The sequence below is a fragment of the Drosophila miranda genome, chromosome 3 (genome assembly GCF_003369915.1).
Source record: "Drosophila miranda strain MSH22 chromosome 3, D.miranda_PacBio2.1, whole genome shotgun sequence".
NCBI classification, from domain to species: Eukaryota; Metazoa; Arthropoda; class Insecta; order Diptera; family Drosophilidae; genus Drosophila; species Drosophila miranda.
The window spans coordinates 12,213,340-12,239,414 of record NC_046676.1 but is presented as its reverse complement, the minus strand read 5'-3'; the positions used below and the strand labels follow the sequence as shown (position 1 = coordinate 12,239,414).

The 26,075-nt window shown below is 45.8% G+C and overlaps 3 protein-coding genes across 5 annotated transcripts; 1 reads left to right on the top strand and 2 right to left on the bottom strand.

The window, feature by feature from the left end:
- The first annotated feature begins 815 nt into the window (after positions 1-815).
- LOC108160721 (GTP-binding protein RAD) lies at positions 816-23,931 on the top strand. Of its 3 annotated transcripts, XM_017294897.2 has the most exons (11): positions 827-923; positions 1,009-1,422; positions 8,826-9,352; positions 14,171-14,324; positions 14,887-15,003; positions 18,757-19,077; positions 19,142-19,230; positions 21,311-21,491; positions 21,664-21,797; positions 22,044-22,148; positions 22,764-23,931. In XM_017294897.2, exons 3-11 carry the CDS (start codon positions 9,140-9,142, stop codon positions 22,908-22,910), a joined length of 1,461 nt encoding a protein of 486 aa, XP_017150386.1. In that variant the 5' UTR covers positions 827-923; positions 1,009-1,422; positions 8,826-9,139; the 3' UTR covers positions 22,911-23,931. The 3 variants fall into 3 exon arrangements, with proteins under 3 accessions (XP_033248181.1, XP_017150387.1, XP_017150386.1); XM_033392290.1 differs by lacking the exon at positions 8,826-9,352 and having other exon boundaries at positions 816-1,422; XM_017294898.2 differs by lacking the exon at positions 22,044-22,148 and having other exon boundaries at positions 817-1,422.
- Positions 9,747-11,130, bottom strand: LOC108160722. Its single transcript, XM_017294899.2, has one exon. The coding sequence runs from the start codon at positions 11,016-11,018 to the stop codon at positions 9,993-9,995; it is 1,026 nt and encodes a 341-aa protein (XP_017150388.1). The 5' UTR covers positions 11,019-11,130; the 3' UTR covers positions 9,747-9,992.
- Positions 23,918-25,016, bottom strand: LOC108160723. The gene is made up of 2 exons (XM_017294900.2): positions 24,444-25,016; positions 23,918-24,380 (listed from the first exon to the last, which is right to left on the bottom strand). Exons 1-2 carry the CDS (start codon positions 24,456-24,458, stop codon positions 24,054-24,056), a joined length of 342 nt encoding a protein of 113 aa, XP_017150389.1. The 5' UTR covers positions 24,459-25,016; the 3' UTR covers positions 23,918-24,053.
- Positions 25,017-26,075: the final 1,059 nt, after the last annotated feature.

Here is a 26,075-nt window from a genome sequence, read left to right as displayed (position 1 = left end):
AACAACAAAACACAAAAGACCAAGAGAGAGGGAGAGAGGGAGAGTGAAACAGCAGCGAAACAAAGGAAACAGAAAAACACAGAGAGGGAGGATAACTTTGGGTAAGGGAGCATTTAATACCCCTTCTAGTCAGAGCTAATGATATAGTGATTCGATGAAACCCCAAAAAAAAAGGCTATCTACAAGTTTTTCTCATAAATATTTGAGTTTTACCGACTTTTCTAAGGCAGATTTAGGAAATCTATAAATCTAAGCCGACTGCCTGGAAAAGGAAGATTCTGTGCCAAATTAAAGGACTTTGTAGGATATTTCCACACAGATTTACAGATAGCTATTTATTAATAGACACTTTTGATCCTGTTCAGAACTTTGGAGCACAACTAAAATAACTAACTCTTTGGAAATAGGGTACATCTGTTACAAGGCACAAAAACGGAATGCAATCCCCAAAGCGCCTTCTATTGCCTCCCACAAAACGCCCTCCCACCCTCTCTCTATCTCTCTCGCTCTCTCTCTCTTGCCTTTTTCTGCTCCATTGAGGCTGGGCAGTGGGAAACGAAACGAAAGGAAATGAACTCAACAAACACACAACGGGGGGGAGGGGGAGGATAGGGAGAGACACTAAAGATAAACAAGGCAAAGTCGTAAAGAAAAAATACAAACAAATCAAATGGCCAGAAAGCAGGCCAGAGAGAGAGAGAGAGCAAAGTGCACGTAAAAGCTCTCAGTGACGTTGCAGAGCTTTTCCGTGTCGTCACAGGCGAAAGCACCGCAACGAAAGCCGAAAGGAAAACATTACGCCGACACGATTCGAATCGAATCAAACACTCGACGGCTCTGCTCTGGCACGGATCGGACGGGAAAACAGCGCCACATTTCCGCGAAACGGCAAGAGTTTGACGAGAATTTGGTTTTTGGAAAACGTTAGATTTTGGAAAACCCCCCTCCCCACCAAAAAAAAACAAGTAGAAAATTTAACTATAGAAAAACCCTTATACATGTTTGCAGACCCGTTAATAAATTCAAAATACAACCAGTGGAAAATATCTTAAAGAATTAGTACTGTGTGTTCTATAAATAACCAACAAAATACATGCATATGAGAGAAAGAAAGTGAACAAGTGCAAAAATTATCTCATTATCGAAGTATATATGGATAGATATTGTATCTAGTCTGGTATCTACATACATATATAAAAAGTGTGCCGCCCTTTTTTTATACAAATTATCGATCAAATACATAAGTTCCCCGACGTCAGAGCCATATCGCGAGAGCATAAACTCTTCTAATTGTGGGGTTTATTGTTTTGCGATTGCTCGGATGGATGTTCCCATAATATTGACCAAAAAGCGAGGACGTTGCCATTTGCGGCTCATTAAAGGACAAGGACGCCGGTGGAGGTGTTGACTGGGGAAAGAAAGGTATGTTTTGATTAGTTTAATCGCCTAATTGCAGTGTCGTGACCCATAAAGATACTACAGAACATGATGTATGAACCGCAGGCCCTTAAAGGAGTAATTCCTTCATCGCCCGCGGGTCTCGTGTGCCTTGGCACTTTCCCCGATTTGTTTACTGTAACCCCACCTTTGGCGGCCCAATTCCCAATTCCATTTCCTTTCATTATCATGTGGATGGGGGATGGATAATCATTCGAAATCGCTTCTTTCTCGCTACTCATCGTAAAAGGAGCAGAAATCACTCATTCGCCCCAGTAGCCGGGACCGGGATCTCTCGCATTGCCCAATGCCTGGGCATTAAATATGCAGTGCTGGTAAGTCGTCAGCCTCCTAACGTTTATGGCACTGTATCCGTATTCCCCGATGGGTCGGGTCCCCGCGCGAAACGGCCTCGTTTTGGCAATGGATTATTTGAGAGCGAATTCTTTAGGGTGCCATAAAGCATTCGTTGGGTTCTCTGCGGGAAATGGGTAAATAACAATCAATTCGGGGAATGTAACAAAGGATAAATGGATCTCAAAAATGCAGAGCAAACCTATAAAACTAAGAACAATTTAATCAAAAGTCACCCTTCGATGATCTTTCAAAAGAGGGGAACACATTTAGGTACATAAATTCCCCAAAATCCAAAGGCGAAGAATTAATAGGGAGCCCTTAAGAAATATTTAAGAAGTTTCTTGCTAATTTCTGAAAAAATAATGAAGGTAGTGATTAAATTTAAATGCTCATTACCATAACAATGCCATCTGCAATTCCCAGTAAAAATATACAACGGCGTATGACATTTCGCGCTCGAACCATTATGGCAAGACCAAATCAGATAATATCAAATGGCTTTCCACTGGCAATCAGCAAAAATAAGCAAAAAATCGGACAAAGGGAACCAGTCATTGCTGGCAATCGGGGGAGGAGCGATACAAATCGCCACAGCAATTCCCCAGCGATCTGGTGCCTAATCAGGAGAGGACATGCCACAGACAGACAATGGGAATCCCCTCTAACAACACTCCATTCCACCCACAAGAACCACAGCATTGTAAATGGAAATGGAAATGGAAATGGGGAAAATGCTTTTACTGCAGGGCGGCACTTGGTTTTCAATTCACTGATTTTTCCGACCCTACAGCTCCCGCTCTCTCTCTATCTATCTGTCCCTGCAATTGTTTTCCTGTTTGCCAATTAAACTAAAATGTCTCGTGGTGTCTGGGCCCGGCTGACACGCGACTGTTTGACCACGCCTCCCCCACGCACACTCTAGCATGCACCCTCTATATGTATGTATGTATAGCAGACCAGACAAGGGGGGGGGAGGAATGCTCCTGTGCTCCTAAGGCAAATCAAATTCCCAGAAAATTCTATTCGAGTTTTGGAAGTCGGTGGAAATGTAGTTGGAGTAGCTTCAAGGCTTTCGAGCGAAATGGATTGGCCAGATTGCCTTTGTGATGCATCCAACGAAAATTCTTAATTCAATTAAAATCTGCAACGACCAGAAGGAGGACCACCAGGAGACAAGGCTTAAAAGCCTCTTCCCGGCTGTTGGCTGTACCTGAAAACTGTCAAGAGAAGAGTTGTGGGATGCAGTGCAGCGGGAGAAGGGGATGGGATGAACAAAAGCAGACTAGGACCAGGATGAGCAGGAGGAGAAGGAGGAGGGGTAGAGCCCAGAGCGAAGGGGCTCCGCCATGACAAAAGGTTGAGCCCGGTCTGGCCAGGTCGCGCCACCAGGTACCCCACCACTTAGCCCCAAAAATTTGTTGTAGTTGACACTGTCGACCCCCGGCAACCGACTGGGGGCGCGTAGAACACGACAAGCCTCGTGTTCTGTTCCTTTGAACCAACAATGTTTGGCCAGGAGAGAGGACAGGGACCGGGCAGAACGTGACAGAGCCCACTGCCAGTGACAATTGGTGCTGGAGCGTGGACTAGATGGCAGTGGAGTTGTGTGGATGGTACTGTACTGTATGGGAGTCAAGTGGAGCACATTTCCGGTGCCCCAAGCACTCCGCACACTAGACAGAACTAACGAAAATATTTATGCATACACTTAAAGGGCTTCCAGCAGTCCGAGCCGTGCCGAAACTCAAAACGAAACCCAAACCGCAACCGAAACCCACGGACAAACTTGGTCAAATGCAAATACATTCACTGTTGGCACAACTTTGCAGTCATTTGTCAATTACCCAATTTCCACTGCACTGGTACATTTCGGGCACAGCTCTGTTTGCTGAACTCTTCAGATCGAAATCCCTTCCTTTGAAAATAGTTTCAACTGTCTGGGTCCCAAATTTCCATCGAAACAGAAGCACAGGAATGGCAGAAGGAAGATATAAGGTTTCATTCGGGCATTAAGGAGTTGGGTTGGCATCGTGAAGAGGTAATGGCTGGAAAAAATTAACCGTATCGCAGCCTACTCGGTAATAAATATCCTCTTTTCCCCTCTTTTAATTATATTCAAGTCAATTTCCCTCACTTAACAGCTCACTTAACTGCCAGATCTACAAAAAGAAAAGCCAATCCCAGCAGCAGAAAAACCAATTCCCGGATTCCCGAACAAAATCGAACAAAGCCCGGAACGAGTATGTGAAATCAAATGCAGGCCAATTAGAGAGTGGAGCCAGAGGGGGAGGACCACCAGCTTAAGGACAAAGGAAAATCGTAAATTCCCTCAATTTATTTTGAGGCCCAACTGGCGCTCCCAGAGAGACATATGTACATAGAATGCTATACAGTATATAGTCGAATGCCACAGGACATTCCTTCGATAGTTAATTATGATGTGGCACAATGGGGCACAGAGGCAGTCACACATCAAAGCGGAATGCAGGGGAATGGATGCGGCGGAGGCGGAGGAATGACAGCATTAGCTAAATGAAGTGAATTTTTGTGTAAACATCTGCGCCCGGAGGCTCTGCCGCTCGACTCTCCTCGACTTTGCGTTGATTTGAATCTAAATTGAGAATAAGAGGCGATTGAGCGGCCCCCAATGTATGGCACTGGGGCTAAACAGCCGCCAAAGGTGGCAATACAGAGATAGAGAGAGACAGCAGATACACCCACCCACCCGCATATGTATGTGTCATAATCATCGTAAGAGACGTGAAGTTTAAACTAAACAGACAGCCATTTCTCCAGCCAAAAGGAAAGAGGACGACATTGGCGGCAGCAAGGGGGAGATTGGGGGAGACTGGAAAAGACAGAGAAAACATTAAGCCCCATAATCTGCCCTTGAGCTCGGTTTTGTGCAACGATTTGGAAAATCTTTCACAAAAATAAATTCCACAACAGATTTGCCACGTTCTGGCTGTCTCCTCCAGCCCCTGGCTCCACCTTCCTTATGGCAAGCATATTATCATCGATTTATTGAACATTAGATAGACAAACAAAGTCCAGGGGATCTTTTCAGCACGCAAATGAATATTTTTTTCATATTAATTCCACGATAAATTATGGCAAACATATGGAAAATCTAAGACACTTGTCGAGTGATTTTCCCCAAAGATCAACTAAAATCCTATAAAATATATATAGTATATGTTGATTGTTGATCTGCCCCAACAAGCGGATTTCATCATGGGTCTCACAAATATTTAAAAACATTTTCTCTATACAAATTCCTGAGACGCTGAGTGTCGTTTGTCTGAGAAAAATGCTAGATAATTTATTTAATCATTTGAATTTGTTTTCATTCGAGAACAGAAAAGAGAAAAACAAAACACCACGATAGCCAATTTCGTGTTTACCCTACAAAATGATGTCCCATTATATGTTATGGCTGCCTCGAAGACAACGTGGCGTATGCGTAATAAAAATCTGTCATTTTCATTTAGAGCTCATTTACGTTGACACGCCGCTCAGATTGTTGTGGGGCGGTAAAACAGGATGATTATGATGGGAACTACAACGAGAACTTTGGGCAGCAAGTGCTCCCACCGGAAATGGGGAAAAGGGGAGCCAGATATGTGCGAGTATGCATAACCCTGACCTTAAGGCCACCTGTGGGCCCCAAACATTAATTTTCGTACAGCAACAGGTGTGTGCGGCGGCTGTCAGGCGGTCATGAAAATATACAAATGGCCAAGCAGATGATGTTCAAAGGGAAACCTTAAACAAACGACTTCCACATCCAATCACAGCCAACGATGTCATCGCGATGGGCTTGGATATGGGGGCAGGAACATGTCCATGGACACCGGTACACGGTCAAGGACATGTTCAAAGGCAGCCGCTGGCACAGCAAACAAACTGAAAACACATTGAAGGCGGGGCCGAGGCCCCAGGTCAGATTTAACAAAACATGAGACTAAAACGACTCCTGAGCCAATGCTTTAACTTTAAGCAGAAAGAAGATTACATTATTTTAAATTATTTTCCATACGTTTCAATGGTAGCTATAGTTTTTGGTTAGCTGAGTTTTGAACATTCCATAGAAACAGCACTTGGCGGACACCGAGCTGAAGAGGTCCGAGCTCCATGCTCTGTCCCTTTAAATCAATTCCAACTGCAGTCTCCCCATTCAAAGGCCTCTTCTCCCGTGCCCACTCAATGCTTCAACTTGTTTCCCCCATTCAGGTGACATTCAAGCATTGAATACACGGCCTCTCCGTCCGTTCCCTGTCATGCAGGCTCCATTCAGGGGCCATCAGGCCATACATGCGGTATCTGTTGACACTTTATCGGATCTTTTTTTAGTTGCGCCTGTGTCCCCGTGTGGGGCGGGGCTTATCGTTAACCCATGGTCGGGAACGCACTTTAGGCCACATTTCTCCGATAGATAGCTTAAGTTGCCTGTAACCGGGCACAGCTGTCATCATCTGCGGACATGGACGGGACGGGAGCACAGCCAATGGGTGGCGTGATTAGCCGGCTTTCCGATGGAAAACAAAAGCTGTGACAAAAATTCAAGCAAAAACATTCGAGTTGGCGTCAAATTTATGTTAATAACTAGCAACAGGCGCGGCACCAATGATAACGCAGTGGAAATTGGGGGAAAATTGTGGGAAAAACTTCACCATATACGCATGAGGCCATAAAACGGAACGACCTCTGGCTGTCTCTTTAGATATAGTAGTACTTGCTCCATAAAAATACCTGTGAACATTAATTGCAATGTCCAATGCCAACATGCCACTGGATTCCTTCTCCTCGCCTGTTGGTGTGTGCGTGTAGGTCCTGTGGCCAATTAGTAGGAAACCGCAAGTAAACACACACTCACACAGGGATCTAGGTATCCTTGGATTGCTGCCGCTGCTGCCGCTGCTGCTGCTGCTGCTGATGATTCTGTTGTTAGTAAAAGCCCTGCGGCATGAATTGAATGCAAACAAGGCGAGGCAGGACAGGCCTCAGACCCGGAGAGACGACGAAGAGGACCAGGAGCAGGACCAGGACCACGACGACTTCATCATCATGTGGCATGAAGCTTCATGCACGACTGGATGGGTCAGCAGTACCCTTTTTTTTTGGGTGGATTTTCCTCCTCGTCTCTAGTCTGCATCGGTTAACAAAACGGTGGCAAATCAAGCGTGAAGTCGCATGGAAAGTTTGCCTTTTCCTTTCCCCAAGGATCCTGGCTTGACTTTAAGCGGGTTCGAGTCAAAGTAGGGGAAGGATTTCTGCGTAATCAGTCGTTTTCGGGGAGTGGACTTCATCTGGGGTGGGCTGGGCGCGTTCCCAGCTCTCATATGAAGCCTCTTTTTGTCATTCAACTTGGAAAACTCTCAGGGCCAAGTCTTTTCTGCCAGTGCAGCTCAGGCTGCCGTCGCATATGGTGCCGGTGCCGGGTGAAACATTTTTCCAGTTTATGTATTTATTCTTCTTTTCGCATTATTTACTTTCGAGGGGGTCTTGGCCCGATTCCTTTGTTTCGGGCAGAAGGAGCGCCGTTCGCCTCTTAACCCTTTCGTAAGAGGAATCCTTCCGGGTTTCAAGGGTGTCAACGGCTGTGGGAAAATAATGCGCGTTTATTAATTATTTATCCTTCCATTCAAAAAAGTTAATTACGCTCCAGTGATGGATCGAAAGCCCTGCAAAGACAACTAGAGGGAACTGCAAGTTCTTCACGTCATCGGCAGGCGGCAACCCAGGAAACTCGTTTAAAACTTGCACTTAAGTGCCCACAGAGAGGGCGGAGGGAGCGCAGGAAGGGGCTAGATTAGATTATGCCACAAATGCCGCAGGGGCAGGCCGGAGGTGGGAGCAAATGATGCATGTCTAAGTGGCGCGCAGGAAGTCTAAATGGATTACGAATATGTTTTGATTGGCCCGATGCCCTGCCGTCCCACCACCGTCGTCTCTAGTCCGACCTTCTGGCAAATTCAAATTCAATTTCATTTTCCTTCAAAGCTGTGGCTTAGGGACCGCCAAGAGTTGATTTTGATTCGCCCACGCGATGCCAAGGGACTCAATGCTCATCCGCATTCTGCTTCTCTTCCTTGTCCCCATGCAAATAGAAATTGGTGTCAATTAGGGACTGCAGTCACTCCTGCGGAATGGGTAGAAGTGGAGCATCTTGAAGGAGTCACCTCCATCCCCAGGAGATGCCAGCCGTAAGTTGCCACACTTGCAGCATTCCAGATCAAAGTTTATTTACGTTTCGAATGGGGAAATCATTTCTTAGTGGAAGATCAAAATGGGGATGATGCAAGGGCTAAATAAAAGTATTTTTAGTTTATGAGAACTACATGGATAGCCCCAACATCGAGTGGTTCAAGAGGTGGAAGAGTTCGGAGCCCATCAGATGATTATGAAAGCGCATTATGTGGGATGGTTAAAGTAACGACAATCCTTTCGAAAAGGTATCTCTTATCGTTATACCCTGTGTTTCATGTTACACATACTCGTATATCACTGCCAGATTATCCCTTGCCCCAATCCGAATCCAAATCGAATTCCCAAGCGGTTGAACCCCTTTGATGGATTTTAGATTTGTTTGTGGCAATTTGTTGGGCACCACGTCCACTGCAAAGGCGAGTGGGATTTTGTTTGGACGGCTATGGCGATGGCGATGGCTGACCCACTTTCCATGAGACGAAAATAACACACTCTGCTGCTGCTGCTGTCGGTGGCCAGAAAACAGAGAAATCTCGATGTTTTAATGGCCAGCAGCGGAGCTGGCGAAATGAAATGAAAAATCACATAGCAAATTATGTTGCATGTTGTTACAAATACTCGTACCGTACATATATCTCTGTATTTCTGTAGTCAGTGCCACTTTTGCTTTTTCGGTTTCGGTTTTTTGGGTTATTTCTGTAAAAGAGCAACAACATTTGTCACGAGCGAGAAACTATTTGAGAAATGTGTACTTTTGATTTGAATGATTTATTTAAATGTTTTGTTCATTTGTTTTTGCGCTTTCCACCGTTTATTTGCAGAGCACCACAAACAAATCAAACAAAAATCACCACAAAACCAACCACAACCATCCAAATCTCAGATTATGAGACATGCAACAGCAAAAAAATAAACATCAAGAACATCAGAACATCAGACCATCAAGAACAAGCAGAACCACAGCACGAACCACCACGAAATGCTTAGAGCACGAAAATAGAAAATTCTAGATTTGGCAAATTAGGATTTCATTTCACGAAAGCGATTCGAGGCGAAGCAAAGAGACAGCCTCACACGGAATTTCCCCAGAGAAAAGCCACCGGGGAGGCACGAACAATAGCCACAAAACGCCAAGATGGTGGACGACATCTCCCCCATGCACCATCGCATGCAGAAGAAGACGCGCAGCGCCTCCATTTGCGCCACGGGGGCCAGCATTGAGACGGTCATCCATGGCCTGCCCTCCGCCTCCGGCAGTGCCACGCCGGAGGGCGGCACGCCCGGCTACCGCCGACGCCGGCCGGCCACACGCTCCCAGAGCGCTCGCATCACCTCGGGTGCCAGATCGGTGAGTACACGACCAGTAGTCGTAGATATATCTAGCCATACATTTGTAGTTCTTTTATATACATACATATATCCATAGAGTATGTAAATTTAGCATTTGCTTCTGCCTGTCACTTGCTTCTGTTGTTTGCAGAATGTCTGCGCCGCATAGGACATGAATTGATTTTATATTTAAACAAATATTTAAGTAGCTGCACGTTTCGCACTTCACGTCTAAGTATATGTACAGGGCATTGTCGTCTTGTCCTCGAATCGCGGCAAGCAGCACAGGAAAGATGTCTCGTCGAAAATTAAGAATATATTCCCAGTCGCAGCCACACAAGAATCTTTGCTATTGGCTCTACAGATATGGATGGAATGGAATCATTTCTTGGAAAATAAAAAGAGTTACGACCTTAAGATACAAACAATTTAATGAAACTCATTGAACCGCATTCTGGAGTAAAGTATTTTTAACTAAAGTGTTCGCCCCCTGACCTTTGGGGCTGTGCAACAACAGAACATGTTATGTTAGGTGCAACGAGAAGTGGGTGGAGTGATTCCCCCGAAAGATGTTACATGTTAAGGGTTAGAGTGTGATTGTTGTTGGCCAGCCCATACTCCTTATACAGTAATATGTTAATGAGTGGTGTTGTCAAGTATTAGGATTGACTGAGGGCATTATGCACTTGATTGACCAGTTGGCGAGTGTGACGCTCACTGATCAACTGCCTCTCGAACTTGGCACTCAGGGGATCGGACGTCGGGTTGCCAGACTCTGGTGGAACGTCAGGATTGGGGGCCACCTCAGTGTCCTGGGTAACCGACGGAGGGTTTTCCGCGGACTCTCTCATCTGAGAGGCCCTGAGTGTCATCCTGCTCAGTCGTTGTTCACAACGTGCGCGCTTTGCTTGTTCCATGGCCTCCTTTTTCATGGCTGCATTCTCGATGTTGGTGTACACACGGGTCTCCGGACACTTGGGCGGCATGCGGAGACACTGGCAGTAGCTGAGATTGTACAAGAAGTACTCCTCAAAGTCCTCGTTGGGTTTCAGTAGCTTCTGGTACTCTTCCAGGCTCTCCAGATCCATGGGATCCAGTTGACGGGCGGCGCAGTCCAGCTTCAGATGCAAGCTGAAAAAATAGTTGAACAACTCGTCCACCAGCTCGATGAAGAACATGATGGGCTTGTGAAAGGCATCGCCCTGGATGAAGGGCGTCTGGTCCTCGAGATTCAGTTTCTTGCGCTCGCGCCTGAAGGCCAGGACATACGAACGCAAGGTTACAATTTGCCGCCACAGGCTCTTGTTGGAGCTGACGATGACCTGGTAGTGTATGTAGTACTTCTGGATAGTTTCCTCCTTCGGCTCCACGGCATACAGCTGCGTGCACTTGCAGTCCGCGTCCGCCTCCATGGCGATCTTGTACCGCTGGATGAGCTCCCACAGCGTCGAGGCCGCTATTGCCTGCAGCTCCATCTCCTTCTTGAAAGTATCGAAGGTGAGGCGATACTTCTTCTCCGCCGAGAGCAAAACACTCAACACTGTTCCCTCCAAGCTCTCATCCATTACGACCAGCTTGTGGAGAGCAACTTGGACGGTGCTCTCGGTGGTTGTCAAGTGCGAACCCGCACCCTGAATCACCGGAATGGTTACATGCCGAGCCTTATTGTTATTTTTGCAATCCATTTTTGTTTGCTATACTTATGGGGTCTGTTCTATATGTTTGTCTATTCGAGTAGTTGACGACTGAACAGTTTGATGTTATATTCAATCGTTCCTTATCCTAGGGCTCCTTCCTACTGACGACTCCATGTGCTCGACATCTCCACATTTCAGGCGAGTGTCGACAGCTAGCGCAAGTGTGAATTGAATTATATCGTGGCCAAATTCAATTTCTGTTGCTGCCAGACAAAAGACACCGCCGCGTGGCATACGTTGCGTATGAGTGGCGCGGAGCAGACGTCCCTTCTTGGCGCTGGTTCCCGGTCCTGCCTCTGGTCCCTGGCATTATTAGTAAGCAAACGAGGCAACAAAAAGCAACGCTTGTGCAATGTGTGTCTGTGCCACCATCGCATCAAAGTCTGTGTCGCTTCTGATGCGCCCCAAGCTGGTAATTTATATAGAAAAAGTTTACAAGTCAGCGATGATGCTGCTGCCACACATGCTCCACGCTTTCAGCTTCTGCTCCAGCTCCTGCCTCAACTGCTGGTTGCTGGCTGCTGGCTGCTCCTGCAACTGTTCTGATGATGCTCCTGTTCCTGCCACAACTTACGCGGCATGGCATGAAGGCGTTCCCCTGTTTACTGTGGGTGTGGCTGTAATGAGTTCGCAGCTAAAGAAAAAAAGCAAAGACCTCGAGCCAAAATGACTTTTGTTTATGAAGAAAAGAACGCACACACAGAACCCAGAGAGAGAGAGAGAGAGAGAGAGAGAGAGAGAGAGAGGGAGAGAGAAATGAAAGCTATTCTACAGACGAAAAAGGAACAACTTTTGAGCTCTGTCGATGCTGATAATTTGGGAGCGAATCGCAATGCATAGTACTCGCTTTTCATCGGCAGACGGACAAAGTTAAATGAGAAGATAAAGCGACAACAAACTAAAACTCAAACAGAGCTTTTTTCGTTGTTCAGCGAATTTGCTATGAACTTTGAAGGGAACAATCCGTATTAAACTAATAGTCCAACGAAGATAACAAAAGAACTCAGCCAAGCGGATGAGCCCCACACAGGAACGCAAATATTTTGCTTAAAAATAACTTTTCGCTTACAAAAGATCGTCCGCAATTTGCCAATGGAAAATATTCAACAGAGAAAATGCACCCAAAGATATATATTGATCAAAATAGCCCAATAAAAGCCACAGCAAATTACCATTAATATTCGATAAAAGAAGATGTTGAGCTTCTTCAGCAGAGAAGTGCGAGAAGAGCGAAATCAAGACTAAATGCAAGGGCAGGCAGGCCGAAGTGCACGTGCCCTAATGCAAGCGAGGCTTCGATAAGAGCGCGACCGATCAGGAGAGCGAAAGCGAAGCATAGAAAGAACGACGCGAGATGAAGACAAGAGAGAGCGGCTGCATAGGCTGCTGCCGTGTGCGAATATATATGTAAATAGTACATATGTAGTACATATGCGGATGAGAATGTGGTGCAGTGGACAGTGAAAATAACTGGCTATGCTGGAGAATATTGTGCTGCGTTACCGTTGCTCCGTGCTCCGTTCGTGGAGAAATAAATGTGCCTAACGCGAGATCACTCCTACTTCCTACTTTTTAAAGATTCAGCTGGTATTTAATATATGTAGTTGGTATTTTTAGCCAGTGCGCACTGATGCTGGACACACAATATCTTCAAATGGCGGCAATTAAGAAAATAAATTATCAGTTCGCTTCCGAAGGACTAATTGGGGATTAAGCTAGGACAAATTGAAGACGAGACGGGCACACAGCAGGGCGAAACCGAATGAAGCCAGGAAGCAATTAATTTCCCCGAACGAGAAGGCGAGAAACCATCTGAGCGTGGACAAGCTGCATCCGGGTGGATCAGCAGACACCGACCACAAGATACACATATGTATGTACATACACACACTCCTCCTCGTCTTCGTCTTCGTCCTCGAGCTTATACTCGTATGTTTGCATGGCAGGGCAGTAATATTTGATTAAGCCAGAAAAGTAGACCATGCAGGGAAAGAAGAGCAATTACTGGTCACGACAGCCCCATGAAATGTAAGTGAAGTACATGTATGGTGGCATGCAGTCCGCGCCATGACCATAAAAAGCGCAAAGAGCGGCCACTAAATAAACAAGAAACGTTTACACTGACAGCTCGTCTAATGGCCCAGCCACCACCGCCGCCACCGCCGCCACCGCCACCACCAGCACCCTCTTGGCTGTGTGGATTTGGCGGCTTTTGCCAGCTCCGCCTGACTAAACTCTCGACGTGCCCCAAATCCAGGGCCACTTGACAGCCAGCGCCACGTAACAAACGCTTCCGGCATTTCAACGTTCCAGCGTACAAAGCGAAGGCAGGAAGGGGGGATACATGACGTGTAGGCCAAGGAAACCGGAAGCCGCTAACAAAGTTGGATATTTTGCATGCTGATATAAATATCGCCCACCCACCCACCGCACTGGACCACAAAGAAACAGAACCAAGAAGCTGGTCGAGCTGTCGGACAGGTGCTGAAATTAGTTTTCGCTCACACCCCGACAAGTGACACACTTCTGGAGGGCGGAGGGCGGAGGGCGGAGGGCGGAGGGCGGAGGACCGTTGTCAGCACGTTTCCGACCGCTGCCGTGGCAGTCAACGTGACAAGCCCTTGGACATTGCTTGAAGGATTTGGGATCCCCCACGCACATGCTGCGGCCGGGAAACTTTTGAGGCAAGCGAAACAAGTGCTCGGTTGATTGCAACTCGAGTGGCGTTGTACCGGACCACCCTCATTCAGAGCGTTTAACCTTGACATTTATGTGGGAGTCCCTTGAACGGATTTGATCACAGACCACATGCATAGTCGCCGCCAATCGTCGCTCCGAGGCTGTGCCAAGTGGCAAGTCAGCCGATAAATTATGGCATTTGCCAGCAAAGTGGTCTGAGGAGGGGGGGGGGGGGGCAAAGGCGTCGGAGGGCTCGGTGGCTGCGAGATGTTCTCTACAGAGGACAAGCAAATGCAATTTGATTTGTGTTGGGTAGACGAGAAGTGCAATTCAATTTCTCACTCACTCTGGCAAGGTCACATCTTGCTGCAGTCCATAGATCAAATGGATTGCCCTGGGTGGATGGATAGATGGTTTGATGGATAGACAGTTCTTTAACAAAGTTCCCTTTCGTCTTGCAGGTTCGCCAGCGCACCAAGGCCCAGCAGCAGCAGCAGCAACAGCAGCACACGCTCCAGGAGACGCGATCCTACTGCAACAGCGAGCCGCGTCTCAGCGAGACGGAGACGCCACCTCAGCGACGGAAGCTCTCGCAACGTCGGCCACAGCCACACGGTGAGAGGGCCACATATTTTGTGGTAGTTGTAGTCCCTTTAATGGCAAAATAGAGCCATCAAAAAGCTGTGCAACAAATTAGCCAAGTGCCGGGCTCCAATGTTTTTTATGCGGCATAAACTAAGCTCTCAGCCAAATTGCTCGCCGCACGGCGCTGGAAAATTGACCATAAATGGTTTAGTGGCCAACCTGCGGGTGGCCAAAGGACTTTAAGTTCGTTTAAGAGGCGCTAACGTGGCCAATTTTGGCCTACATCCACGGTTCAGTGCCAGCACCAGTACTTCCGCTATGACTAACATGCTTTCCAATAACATGAATTCGATTAGCGCTGCGGCCCGCCGCCTCTGGTCGGTCATTGAACCCAATTGTTGACCCAGTTTTTCCGAGCGGCGACTGAGCAACGTGTCCTCATGCTAAGTGCTCTCCGTTTGCTCTCGGCTCTCTGCCGACGCGAAAGCTGTTCCAAACTGCAAACTAAATGAATTAATTAGCCGCCAACCTTTAATGGAGTCGCAAGTTGAAAAAAGTTTTGCTTAATTTAATCTCCTTTTTACGATTGCAGGACACAGAAAATCGAACGCCTTCCTGGACGTGCCCACCATGAACATGCACCACCTGCGCGTCAACGATGACGACGAGGATGTGGACAGACTGCGCACATTCAGCGCATCCAAAGGAGGTGAGTGGAACCCAGGACCCCAATCCACAAAGGTCTCGGTGGACCATTTTATTAATTTCGAAATTGAAAGTCAACAAAAGCCTTGGGACCATGATGACTGGGATTACACATGATCCCAACAATGCGGACAGGGCATCTGGGATGGGCTCTTAAGGCTCAGGGAACAGGATATGCGTATGCCAGGAGGCATATAGTTTTGCTAGTTTTGCTCCCAGGCACGCAGCGTGGCAATCCTTATTGAAATCTTAAAAGGCTGTTACACAATCATGTTAAGGAGATATCAGTGGCACTAAATGCCACTCCAAATAGAATATGAATACCAGGAGGCACACATAAACACACCCCCCATACCACATGTGTAGTTTTCCCCATTATGGTGTGTCCCTGTGTGTGTGTGTTTTTCCTTTTTGCATGCCTTTTGTATTCTATATTTGTGTCACGTTGCTGTTACACATACGCACTGTGGCAGGATAGCTCTCTATCTACAGGGCCTAACGAAAGTCTAAGATTGTGCAAAGTTTGCTCTTAAAGGCAGGCACATTTCTTCTGAGCAAACTTTAAGTTTCAGTTTCCTTAGAAATGCTACCTACTCTTCCTCTTAGGGCACTCCCCTGAGAATTAGGTGAATTATTTAAAATAGTTTCCTTCAAAGGGTCAAGTAAGTTTGAAAATTTACTCAATTACTGAATAAATACAGTTATAGATGCACTTACTCTCCAATAAATTAGGTAATAGAATTATAACAGATATCAAACAAGTTATTTCCATAAAAGTTGTGGAATTGCTTTTAAATTCTGTCTGAGCTGAGCTGAGCTTTCGCTTAATAGTTCGTCCTATATCTACAGAGCCCATGGCCCACTCCTTCGAGTGTTTGCATGCACAAATGCATGGGGCAGACCCTAAGTACGTGTTTAAGCCCACCCCGACAGGCTCAGGATACGAACTGCCAGTGGCGAGTACGGAACACCGAGCGCAGGGCTCAGAATAGGGAACTGAGCAAGCACTTGAACAGACATGACAGCAAACAGACGACAAGTCCACGTTTTAGCTACAGAAGGTGTCATAACTTAGTCATGAGGCAGAGCCGAATCCCTGGGAGTTTCACGAGAGTAACGTTGGAAATATGATAGCTGAGGTGGGTGCAGAGGAAAGGGGCCATTCTTGGGGAAACCCATTTTGCATGCACGCCAAGAGAACGGCCATTGACATTGATCGTGGGTGGGCCTCTTCCTCTCCCTCGCCCCGGTGTGCATTGCCGTCAAAGAGTATCAGAGTTTCTCTCTGCTGGGTTGGTTTTTGCCCCATCTCCCCTCCCAGCTGTCACGGATGAGCAGGGACTGGAACTGAGACTGGGACTGGTACTGGCAAAAGACGGATACATTCTGAAACGCACTGCATATTAAAATTCAATGAAGTGTCTGTGTTTGCTCGGCTAAATTGCTTTCAAATACAAGCCAAATGCCTTGTAAGGGAAGCTGTCTTGTGGTTGTGTCATACCCGAGTCATGTGCGCTCATTTAATTAAAGTTAAAACGCTCGAGACGATGGGCCGCAGGAGAGAGGTTGTCGAAGATACCGGCTCTGGCCATCATCCATCAATTATGTTTACGGTTTGGACGAGTGGTAAATGCAAAGTGGAGAAGGCCCCGTCCAACAGACGGACATTGATTCTCTTCATGTTTGGACAGGCGATACCCCGACTGGGGTACGGATAGAGGGGAGTGTCCGTCCCCGATGGCAGCCAATGAAGCAGTACGAATGAAATGTTCATTAAAAACTTCCCACCCACCAGCCACATTTGGTCCTGTGTGAGGGTTTGCCCGCAAATTGAATCATAACTGAATAATGCAGCACGGAACGGATTAAGAACCAAATGTGTCTGATGCCAATTCCCGAATGGTTTTGCCCAAATGCTGAGCATTCGATTGTGTATTTATAGAAGTGAGAGTTTTTTTGTTTAGACAATTTATAACCTTGAAGACGGTTAATCATACACGAGTAGGTATTGTATGTATCCCAGCAGCATATGCTGCATATCGTGCCACACTAGCCCCACTCTAAATCAATCGACAAATAAAACGTTCGATTTATTTGCATAAGCGGTCATTCATTATTTAAACAAAGTGAGTTTCCCGGGCTAAGCAGGAGGTGGAGGCGTGTGGAACCAACATCAAAGAACAAGGAGAGTACAACATTCCCATGATGGATGCTAGAAGAAACGCTGAACATTACTGCACACATTAGTCAGCTGGAATTGTGGAATTATATCTAAAATCTAAAATATTGCAAATTAAATTATAGTCGGCTAAAAATAAATATGAACATTGCACAAATATTTGAGCGAAAAGTAAACTAAATCGCAATTTTTATTGCTGGCCGTTTGCACCTTTTCCAAACGAATTGTTTCCCTTCCCCTCCACCAAAAAATCTGTACAATATTTGGCCACCCAAAACAGTTTTATGGCTTTCCAATGATGACGGCTCGTCCAAACCGCAGAGATAGAAGCGAAAGAGAAGGGAAAATCAATTCAAAATTTCGCTCGTACGAATATGTAAATGTTTAGAATCATTTTGGCAATTAATTTGGCTATTTGCACAATTAACGACCGCAGATGAGCAACGAGTGAACGCCAGCGAATAGGGAATAGTGAAAGATTTCTGATGAAGATCTATATACATATTTCGTGTATATACTGACATATAACGGGTCGCGCCACGGCTGAACGCAATAAGGCAGGCCATAAATCTATTTATGACATTTCAAATGTACAATATACATTTACATAAACTGCCAGGCACAGATCTGATCCGAGCAGAACACAGCAGAACAACATACCGTATATAGATTGCTACCGATTGATACAAATACATACACATGTAGGTGGGTATCCCCTTAACCCATAGCCGTCTGGTCTGGGGGATTATAATTGACAATGACCGCAGGTTTTTGGCTTTTGGCATTCGTTGGGTAATACCTTTCCATAGGCATTGTCTGCGAGGGCACGAACATCGTATGGCTTAATGTTGAGATTACCGGGAATTTATTCGTCTGTAATGGGGAGGGAGTTGATTGAACCCAATGTACCCTTTCTCATTACACTTTTTACACATGGAATACCATATTTCAATCGGGATACAGTACAGTGCAATGCATAAGCGGATGTCTCGAGGCTTATCTGAACAGCTCGAACCTGTTCGTTCATGGGTTAAAGTATCCATTCGGCCTTGTTCCACACAAATTGAAATGTCTTTTTAATTGCTTTATTTTAAGGGAAATACAATTTTCACCCGACATTTCCGATAGATATTCTTTGTATATTCTTTGCTTTTGTAAATATTCGAATTTTGCTGCAGGAAATGTTTGGCTTTAATTTTAAATGTTCAATGAAAAATATAATCCCTAACTGGTGGCAGACAGAAACGTTCAGGGGGGGGGGGGGGGAGAGGGTTAACATGGCCACAGATGCGAAACACAAAAGACAGATTAACTATTGTTGATGCTGCCCTTGTGGCAGGAAGCTGTAATTTCTGCCTGGGCAACGTGGCGTATGCGCAACGTGGCATTGGCTTTGCACGCGCTGCACATACGCCCTGTCGTGCGCGACTCCGGCAGGTGAACTAACAATGGCGGGATATGCATTTGGAATACGAAATGGGTGACGTTTCGCCGCTTTTTTTGTCACATTTTGCTCTCGTTTCTCATTCTGATGTGCGACTCTCTGTCGTTTTCTCTTTGTCCTCTCGCCCGCATCAGGCATCATTAATCGCGGCGACTCGTTCCGACGTCGACGGTCGCGCAGTAACAGCCTGGCTCCGTCCAGCCCCATGCACGCCCGCAACGGTGTCGGCGGGCTGGGCGGCAACACGGGCGGCGGCAGCAGCCAGGGCCTGGGCTCCGGCTACAACGGCGGAGGCAGCAGCAGCAACGGATTCGGGCACGGACAGAACGCCCAGGAAAATCACCAGCCGGTGGAGTTCTATCGCGTGGAGATGCTTGGATCGGCGGGCGTGGGCAAGCAGGCCCTGGTCTCACAGTTCCGCACCTCGGACTGCATCAACGCCTACGATGGACCAGGTCAGTAGTCAGTAGGTCGATTACTCAATCGAAATCCAAGCTAAGTGAACGTTATCCCTTGCAGAGTGCGATGAGGGCGAACAGAACATCTCCATCATCTTGAATGGCACCGAGTCGGAGCTCAAGTTCCTCACTGGCAGCCCGGAGAGCAAGGTGAATAGTCATTTGTCAAACGGACAGAACACGCTCCCCACCCCCGTCCAACACGCACAGAGTCAACAGCTTTGGCCATTTGTGTTTTGTAATTGTCGGTGAATATTTCACCATTAACTCGGCTCCGACCGCAAACCGAGCAGGGATGTGCCCTGTGGCCTGTGGCTAAGGCTGTCACCTCCGACGGCAAGACAAATGAGCCCGTCCGGGCAGCTGAGATTTGCCTCAGAGTCGGTCCGAGAATGATTTGCCAACTGGACGAGCATAAACTGCACAAAGTGAATTAATTAGAAATGCAAAATGCAAAATGAGTTCGTGAATTCCGTGTAGACGAGAAGGAGCTTAAGCTTACTTGCCCCCAGGCTGCAAGAGGAAATTGTTAAACAAGTTAAAATAATACGTTTCAGTTTCGACCATTATGTACTCCCTACTCCATTTCTAACAGTCTTTGCCTGTTATATCGATTTGCACAAACACATCATACCCCTGTATACCTAGCACCTAGTAGGAACCCTTTCACGGAGTGCAGTTTCCGAGCTGCGGCTAGTTACGGACAAGTGCAGGGAATGCTGCAGGATGGTTATTTCGTTGAAATCATTTAGGGAATTCGTTTAAGGTCCTGCCGGCCAGCACCAGCAAATTTCTGAGCCCTTTCCAACGGCATGAAAAACAAGAAAAAGAGTCGAAAGAGCAGGCGAAATAGCAGCAAAGGGAAAGGCATAATATAAATACAATATGAGTGCGCGTCTGTGCAATCGAAATGCCAAATTGCTGGCCGAATGCCAAATGCCGACTCTGTCTGGGCTGCCGGCTGCCGGCGGGGCGGCTAACAATATAAATGAACGCGTTGATGATAATTATAATTGCTGATGACGATTGCCACGATGATGGTGATGGTGATTGCAATGTCGAGTCGTTGACAAAACAAAAGGAAGCGGACACAATTTATCCATTCTGGAATTCGAGAGGCCACAGTCGCCAGCGAATTAAAGGCGCCCCAAAGCCCGTGCATGGCTCCCAAAAGTTGGGTAAAAAACAAATAACAAATTGCTTGAGGTTTGACCTTAGACCCCACTCTTTACGGAAACATACTTCAAACGTATACGCCCCGTGGCAGCCGCCAGCGGCGAGGTGCAAAATGAACAAATGTCGGATGTGCCTGGCGTGGCTTTATGAGCCACAAACGGAAGCCAGGATGTTAGGCACCAGAGCGCCAAAAAGAAAGGAAACTCGCCAGCGTCATCAGGCCACAAAATATGGAGAGCTCCAGCAAGAAATATATTTCTATAAGAGAATGGGCCGCAGAACCATATTTCTTTTTTGTATTTTGACGCTGATTAAAAAGAGAGACCTAAACATATTGTAATTCGTTCTGCATAATACATAATCTTTGTTAGGGGAATTACGAGCAACTGGAGAAAGCCTTCCAAAGGATCGATAAAGAGGAATACGGAAAGTGATCTAGTGATGATCAGGAAGAAAGAGTAACAAGGATAAGGTACTACTACGAGAAATCTTCCTTGATTGAACATTCGATGAGACTTTCGATGCTGATTACCACATACCCTTAGGAGTACATATCAATGGGAATACCGAGGGCCTGATAAAACGGCAAAGACAGGCCCGGAGTGTGGGCCATCTCGCTGACCTGTTAATGTATGGGTCCTGATAAAATGAACATCATTAAAAGTCTGGGCGGCTTCTTTTTTGCCCTCAGCTTGTTACAGAGATGGCAAGTGGCCATAATTTTAATTTTTACGAGCATAAAATGCAAAAGTACGCAAACAAAAGCGAACAAGGAGCAAAAGGAGCAGCTGGAAAAGGAGGAGTCTCTCTCCGAGACGGCCTGCACTTGACGGGGCGCAGTTAAGAACTTTTAATTTCACTCCGGCTAACTGCAATAAAACACGGCATTAAATATTTTCAGCAGTCACGACCGGAATGGAAAGGCACCACAGCACGGCAGGGCGGGGCAGGGAAGAGGAGGGCAGGGAGGGCAGGGAGGGCTCTTAGAATGTTGTAAACTTGTTGAGTGCTGTGTTTTAATTTGGATTCACTGTCTTCTCCATTCGCTTTGCAGGACGAACTGGAAGAGGCGGATGCGTTTCTAGTGGTCTACTCTTGCATTGACAAGGAGTCCTTCACGAGGGCTAAGCAGATTCTATCGCGACTGCAGGACATGGACCTGCACCGCCACCGCCCCATCATTCTGGTGGCCAACAAAATTGATTTGGCCCGCTCACGCGCCGTCTCTGCGCAGGGTAAGTAGCAATTAGCCAAGGGCCAGGGGCCACGGACCACGGATCACAGCGATAGCGATTGCCATTGCATTCATTTGCATCGTCAATTAAGTGGCGTGACCGGGCATCATGGTTATGCATGGAGTGGCTCCTTTATGTCCTCATCCATGTCCTTGATTTGTGTGTTTCGCAGATGGCAAATGTCTGGCCTGTACGTTCGGAGCCAAGTTTATCGAGGTCTCGGTGGGCATCAATCACAATTGCGACGAGCTGCTGGCCGGGGCCCTCACCCAGATACGGCTCAAGAAGGACCAGAACATGCTGCAGGTATGTGTGGAAGGAGAATCTCTGCTTAGCGTCCCCCTTCCCCCACAAACCCCCCATTGATGGATAGAACTAGCTATATAGATCCAGTATCGGTTGCAGTAAAAGTTAGCTGGTTGGTTGTTCATCTGCTCCATCGACTACTTCTCTCCCCCAACTATCCCCAACTATCCTCCTCTCTGAGAGTTTGTTCTATGTAATACTTTGTATCTGTATGTAATCTATGTCCATCAACGATCGCTTTCGCAGCTGAATCCGAAAAAGTCAAAAGAAAAATCTAAAATAAAAGATAACAAGACCGTAGAGACTCTAGAAACTGATAAATTTCTGACTGATCTTAATGCCGACGATGGGGTAAGTAAAACAGAAGCTCCCCCTCCTCCGATCAGTTTCCCCCGTTTCAAGTCCAACTTCTGCCCCAACAAAACGCAATCAATGTCCTTCCACCCAACTCCTATTCTTCCCCCCATTTCAAGTAGAGCATGATATACATAGTATCTAGGTTGAAAACTCCCTGTGTCTATGTTTGTTTATGTGTGTATATATGAATATCCTTTCCTGCCCGTTCCTGATCTCTTGCCAAGAGCCACAAACAGCAGACAAGTTTTGCAAATTTGCCAACAAGGAAATGTGTCAAGTGTAAAACCTACGAGTATTCCGAGACAACCTAGACCACTGCCAAACTGGTGTGCTCTTGGGTTTGTTTGTTTGTTTTTTTGCAATATTTTATCTTGTGCCCTGAACCAAACCCCTGGCCAGCCAGAGTCCACACAAAGCACATGAAAAATGCAAAATTCAATTGGCGCCCGAAAAGGAATAATTCTGCAATGGCTGCCAAACCAAAAACCTTTCAATTGAGTGGCAAGAAAATGTAAAATATGTTCAGAAAGAGTCCCCTTGCTTGCCACTCCCCTTCCTTTCATAGTAATAAAGTTGAAATTGTATAACTAACATTTAATCGACTTACAGGGCCATCGGGACGGCAGCTCTCCGGCACATTGGTACAAGAGCCGCAGCGTGATGCTGGCCAGCATGAAGGCCCGACAGATGCTCACCTGGATACTGGGCAAGGAGGACTCCAAGTTCAAGCACTGCGAGAATCTGCAAGTGCTCTAAGCCCGAGGGAAAACCAAACAAAAATCGATGTTAGTCTATGTGTTAACTGTATCGATATATGAATATGTGTGTAATCCAAGCCCAAAGCAGAAGGCTTCAGCATCCAATATGTAAACAGGTTTCGATAGTTCGAAGCAGGCAAATCACCCTCTCTGTCCCGCCCCCTGCCTCTGACCAGATATAACCCACAATTCGCATTAGCAATTTACAATTTCCGATGCATAACCTAAGCCTGATAATCAAAAAATTAAATCAAATTTAATGCTAATCAAAATCAAAATCAAAGGACCGGCAATGGAGATAAAAGATTAACCACAGCAACTTAATGGAACCAAGCGAAGCAGCAACAAAAAACAACAAAATACTTACTACTTACACACTATATGTACTTAACTAGCAACTTTAGTAACTTTTCTAAGCTATGAGCATGTTAGAGGGGATATTTTTCAGAGCTGACTAGCAGAGATGTACTATTTACAAGGAGTACGTGAATACGATAAGGTAAAAGTGCTCCGCAAACCAAAATTTAAATAGCTATGAATGTTAAGCGAATGCTTTCTATAGGATTTGAGTTTCTACTTTTTAAGGGGAGTCTTACAGGGTCGCAATGAGCGCTTGAAATGATTATAAATATAATAATAACCATTTATGGGTGTCCATCATATATAGATATAGAATTCAATATTCTTTGTGTCTTCCTTAGTCAAATATGTGTGTGTTTGTAAGTATCTATGTGTTAGGGATTCAAATATGTATGTATGTATATCCTCCCTGAAAATGCATTGCAATGTATGGAATTTGAATGTCATCCACTGAGACAGTAAATCTTGTAAATGTGCTCGATGTGGAAGCATGGAGAAAAAAAAACTACAATAATAATATTACCATTACATAATGGAAGCTAAAGAGATCTGTGTGTGTGTGTAAATATGCTTAATCACGTGTGGATATTGGCATAGGTTCTACCATGTATAAAGTATAAACTATAATAAAGAAATATTTAAATGTTTAACAATATAAATTACCTAACTCTTTTATTTCTTATTTTAGATTTGTACAAAAATATAATGAAAATGAGGGAAACGAGGCTGTGTGAGAAAATGTCTAAACCTATATTATATATTAGAAATGAGCTTGTGAGGCTTATCCAAACTGCTGCTGAGTACTTCCGACTTGCTTGGCCACCTGCGACCGATAGCGGAAGAGCGGGCGGAACACATTTATTTCAGCCAGCTCCATGTCATCGGCCGCCTCCTCGTAGGCAAGCTCGTCCAGTGCTCTCCTCAGACGGGTCAGTGTCCGCTCATATCTGTACAGATTGTCGAGGGCTTCGCTGGATATGATGGCTTTGGTTTCCGCTTCTGTGGCAGCACTCAGTCTTTGAATCTGTTCTGTGGTGGTGAGGCGCTCTTGGGGATAGGCGTACACCATATTGAGAGCGGCAAAGCAGGCGATCAACCGAAAGATTTGCTGTTGGTGGGGTAAATCTCCGTTAGATCGATACGACTTGAAGGTTTACTCTGGCCCACTAACCTTATTCGACAGCATTTTGTGGGAGTTTTCTGCTCAGGGCTGGTGTAATCTGCTCTATTGCAATTGAACTGCTTTTAGCACGACTGTGGCTTGTAAAGTGTGGCCTCAGTGGACTTGGCATCGCAATTTATACAATTGGCAAAATGTTTTGCCCAGCTCAGTCTGTTCTGATTAGCACCTCGAGTGGTTCTAATTTATCGCCTCGATTTGCACATGTAAGGCTCGCTGCAGTGTGCCTGGGACAAATTAGCGAGTTGGCGTTGAAAATAAGAGCATTTTCCGCTCTGAATCGAAACCAGAGGAAGTCGGATCATGTGCACACGGGCAATTGTGTTTTCCTGAGCTGAGTTATTGTCAACAAAATCGCCACTGACTAATCCGGTCGCGTGTCTCATCGCATAATTAGCTCATGATCTCAGGAACAGTAATTCCCGGCATCCACGCTGGCCGTCCAATTGAAATAGCAAATAAAATGGCGTGCGGTGATTTCCAAATATTATAGAACGTGGCTCCTGCATCTAAAATCAATATTGTGGCGTCTTTTGGTAAATAGATTTGAAATGCTACAATAACGTTGAATTTCAAATACAAATGAGTAACTGAAAGATATTTTAGAATTGTATTTTATAGAAAGTGCTGGGTGATTGGCTCGATGTTGATACGTCGTCTCTTATAGAGTCCTTAGATTTATTGAAAATATCTAATATGATCACTAGGTGCAGCGCTATAGAATCAATTACCTTTGTATTAGCTAAATTAAACAACATAGGGTATAGTAGCTGCCGTACTAAAACAGGCAGCGATTTATCATGAGTGGTGGCTCTATTTTTTGCGTCAAAAATTTACAATTATACTCGTACAAATAATATACGGTTCTCGCGTTTCTCGCAAAGATTCACCTACGGCGATGTGTGGCAGGACACGCGGCTCTCACTAGGGACTGAGCCGACTGCCCCGAATGCCAAGCTCAGTAGCGAGTGCTTCTCCCAAGCTGGAGCCGGTTGCCGATTTCCATGTCTGTTCACAGTCCATGGTATCCTCGGATATCTTACGCCCCCTGAAACTCAACTTGGGGGGCTCCTTGAGTGACTCGTGGGAGCCTTGATGACGATACGATATACTGGTGGATCACCTGGGATTGTTCCAGTTGGACAGTGCTAGGTTGCGTTTAGAATTGATAACAGCCGCTCCCGGTACTTACCAAAAACAAGAGGCAGAATGTGCAAAAATGGACAGACGAAAATCGTATCGGGCACATTTTAGGAGATAATTAACAGGAAGTTTTAAACACTACGAATTTTGTGTTTTTCTTTTGATTTAAAATAACAATTACATTTAATAATTCGAGTCTATACTAATATATAGTATGAAGTAAATGGAGGGGCATGCTGAGCAAATGTTGCACATGAGTAGATTTTTTAAGTTTCAGTTCTTTCCTGAAACTGAAACATATTCGGTAGCTCTAGCTGGAAAGGGTCATCATTTCAAACAGCTGGATTGATTCATCATCAGAGCATTCAGTTTCCTTTCACGCCTTATACCAAGAACAATTTATATACATACGTACATATATACATTTGTAAATTGAAAGAATTTCTGTGTGGTATGGGTAACAAAATAAGTATTATTCGG

Excerpts from the sequence above, each read along its gene's own strand:
- LOC108160721 (XM_017294897.2), top strand. The coding sequence starts at position 9,140 with ATGGTGGACGACATCTCCCCCATGCACCATCGCATGCAGAAGAAGACG. Across the intron at positions 14,325-14,886 it reads ACGTCGGCCACAGCCACACG|GACACAGAAAATCGAACGCC; the intron begins GTGAGAGGGCCA and ends TTACGATTGCAG. Across the intron at positions 15,004-18,756 it reads ATTCAGCGCATCCAAAGGAG|GCATCATTAATCGCGGCGAC; the intron begins GTGAGTGGAACC and ends CGCCCGCATCAG.
- LOC108160722 (XM_017294899.2), bottom strand. The coding sequence starts at position 11,018 with ATGGATTGCAAAAATAACAATAAGGCTCGGCATGTAACCATTCCGGTG.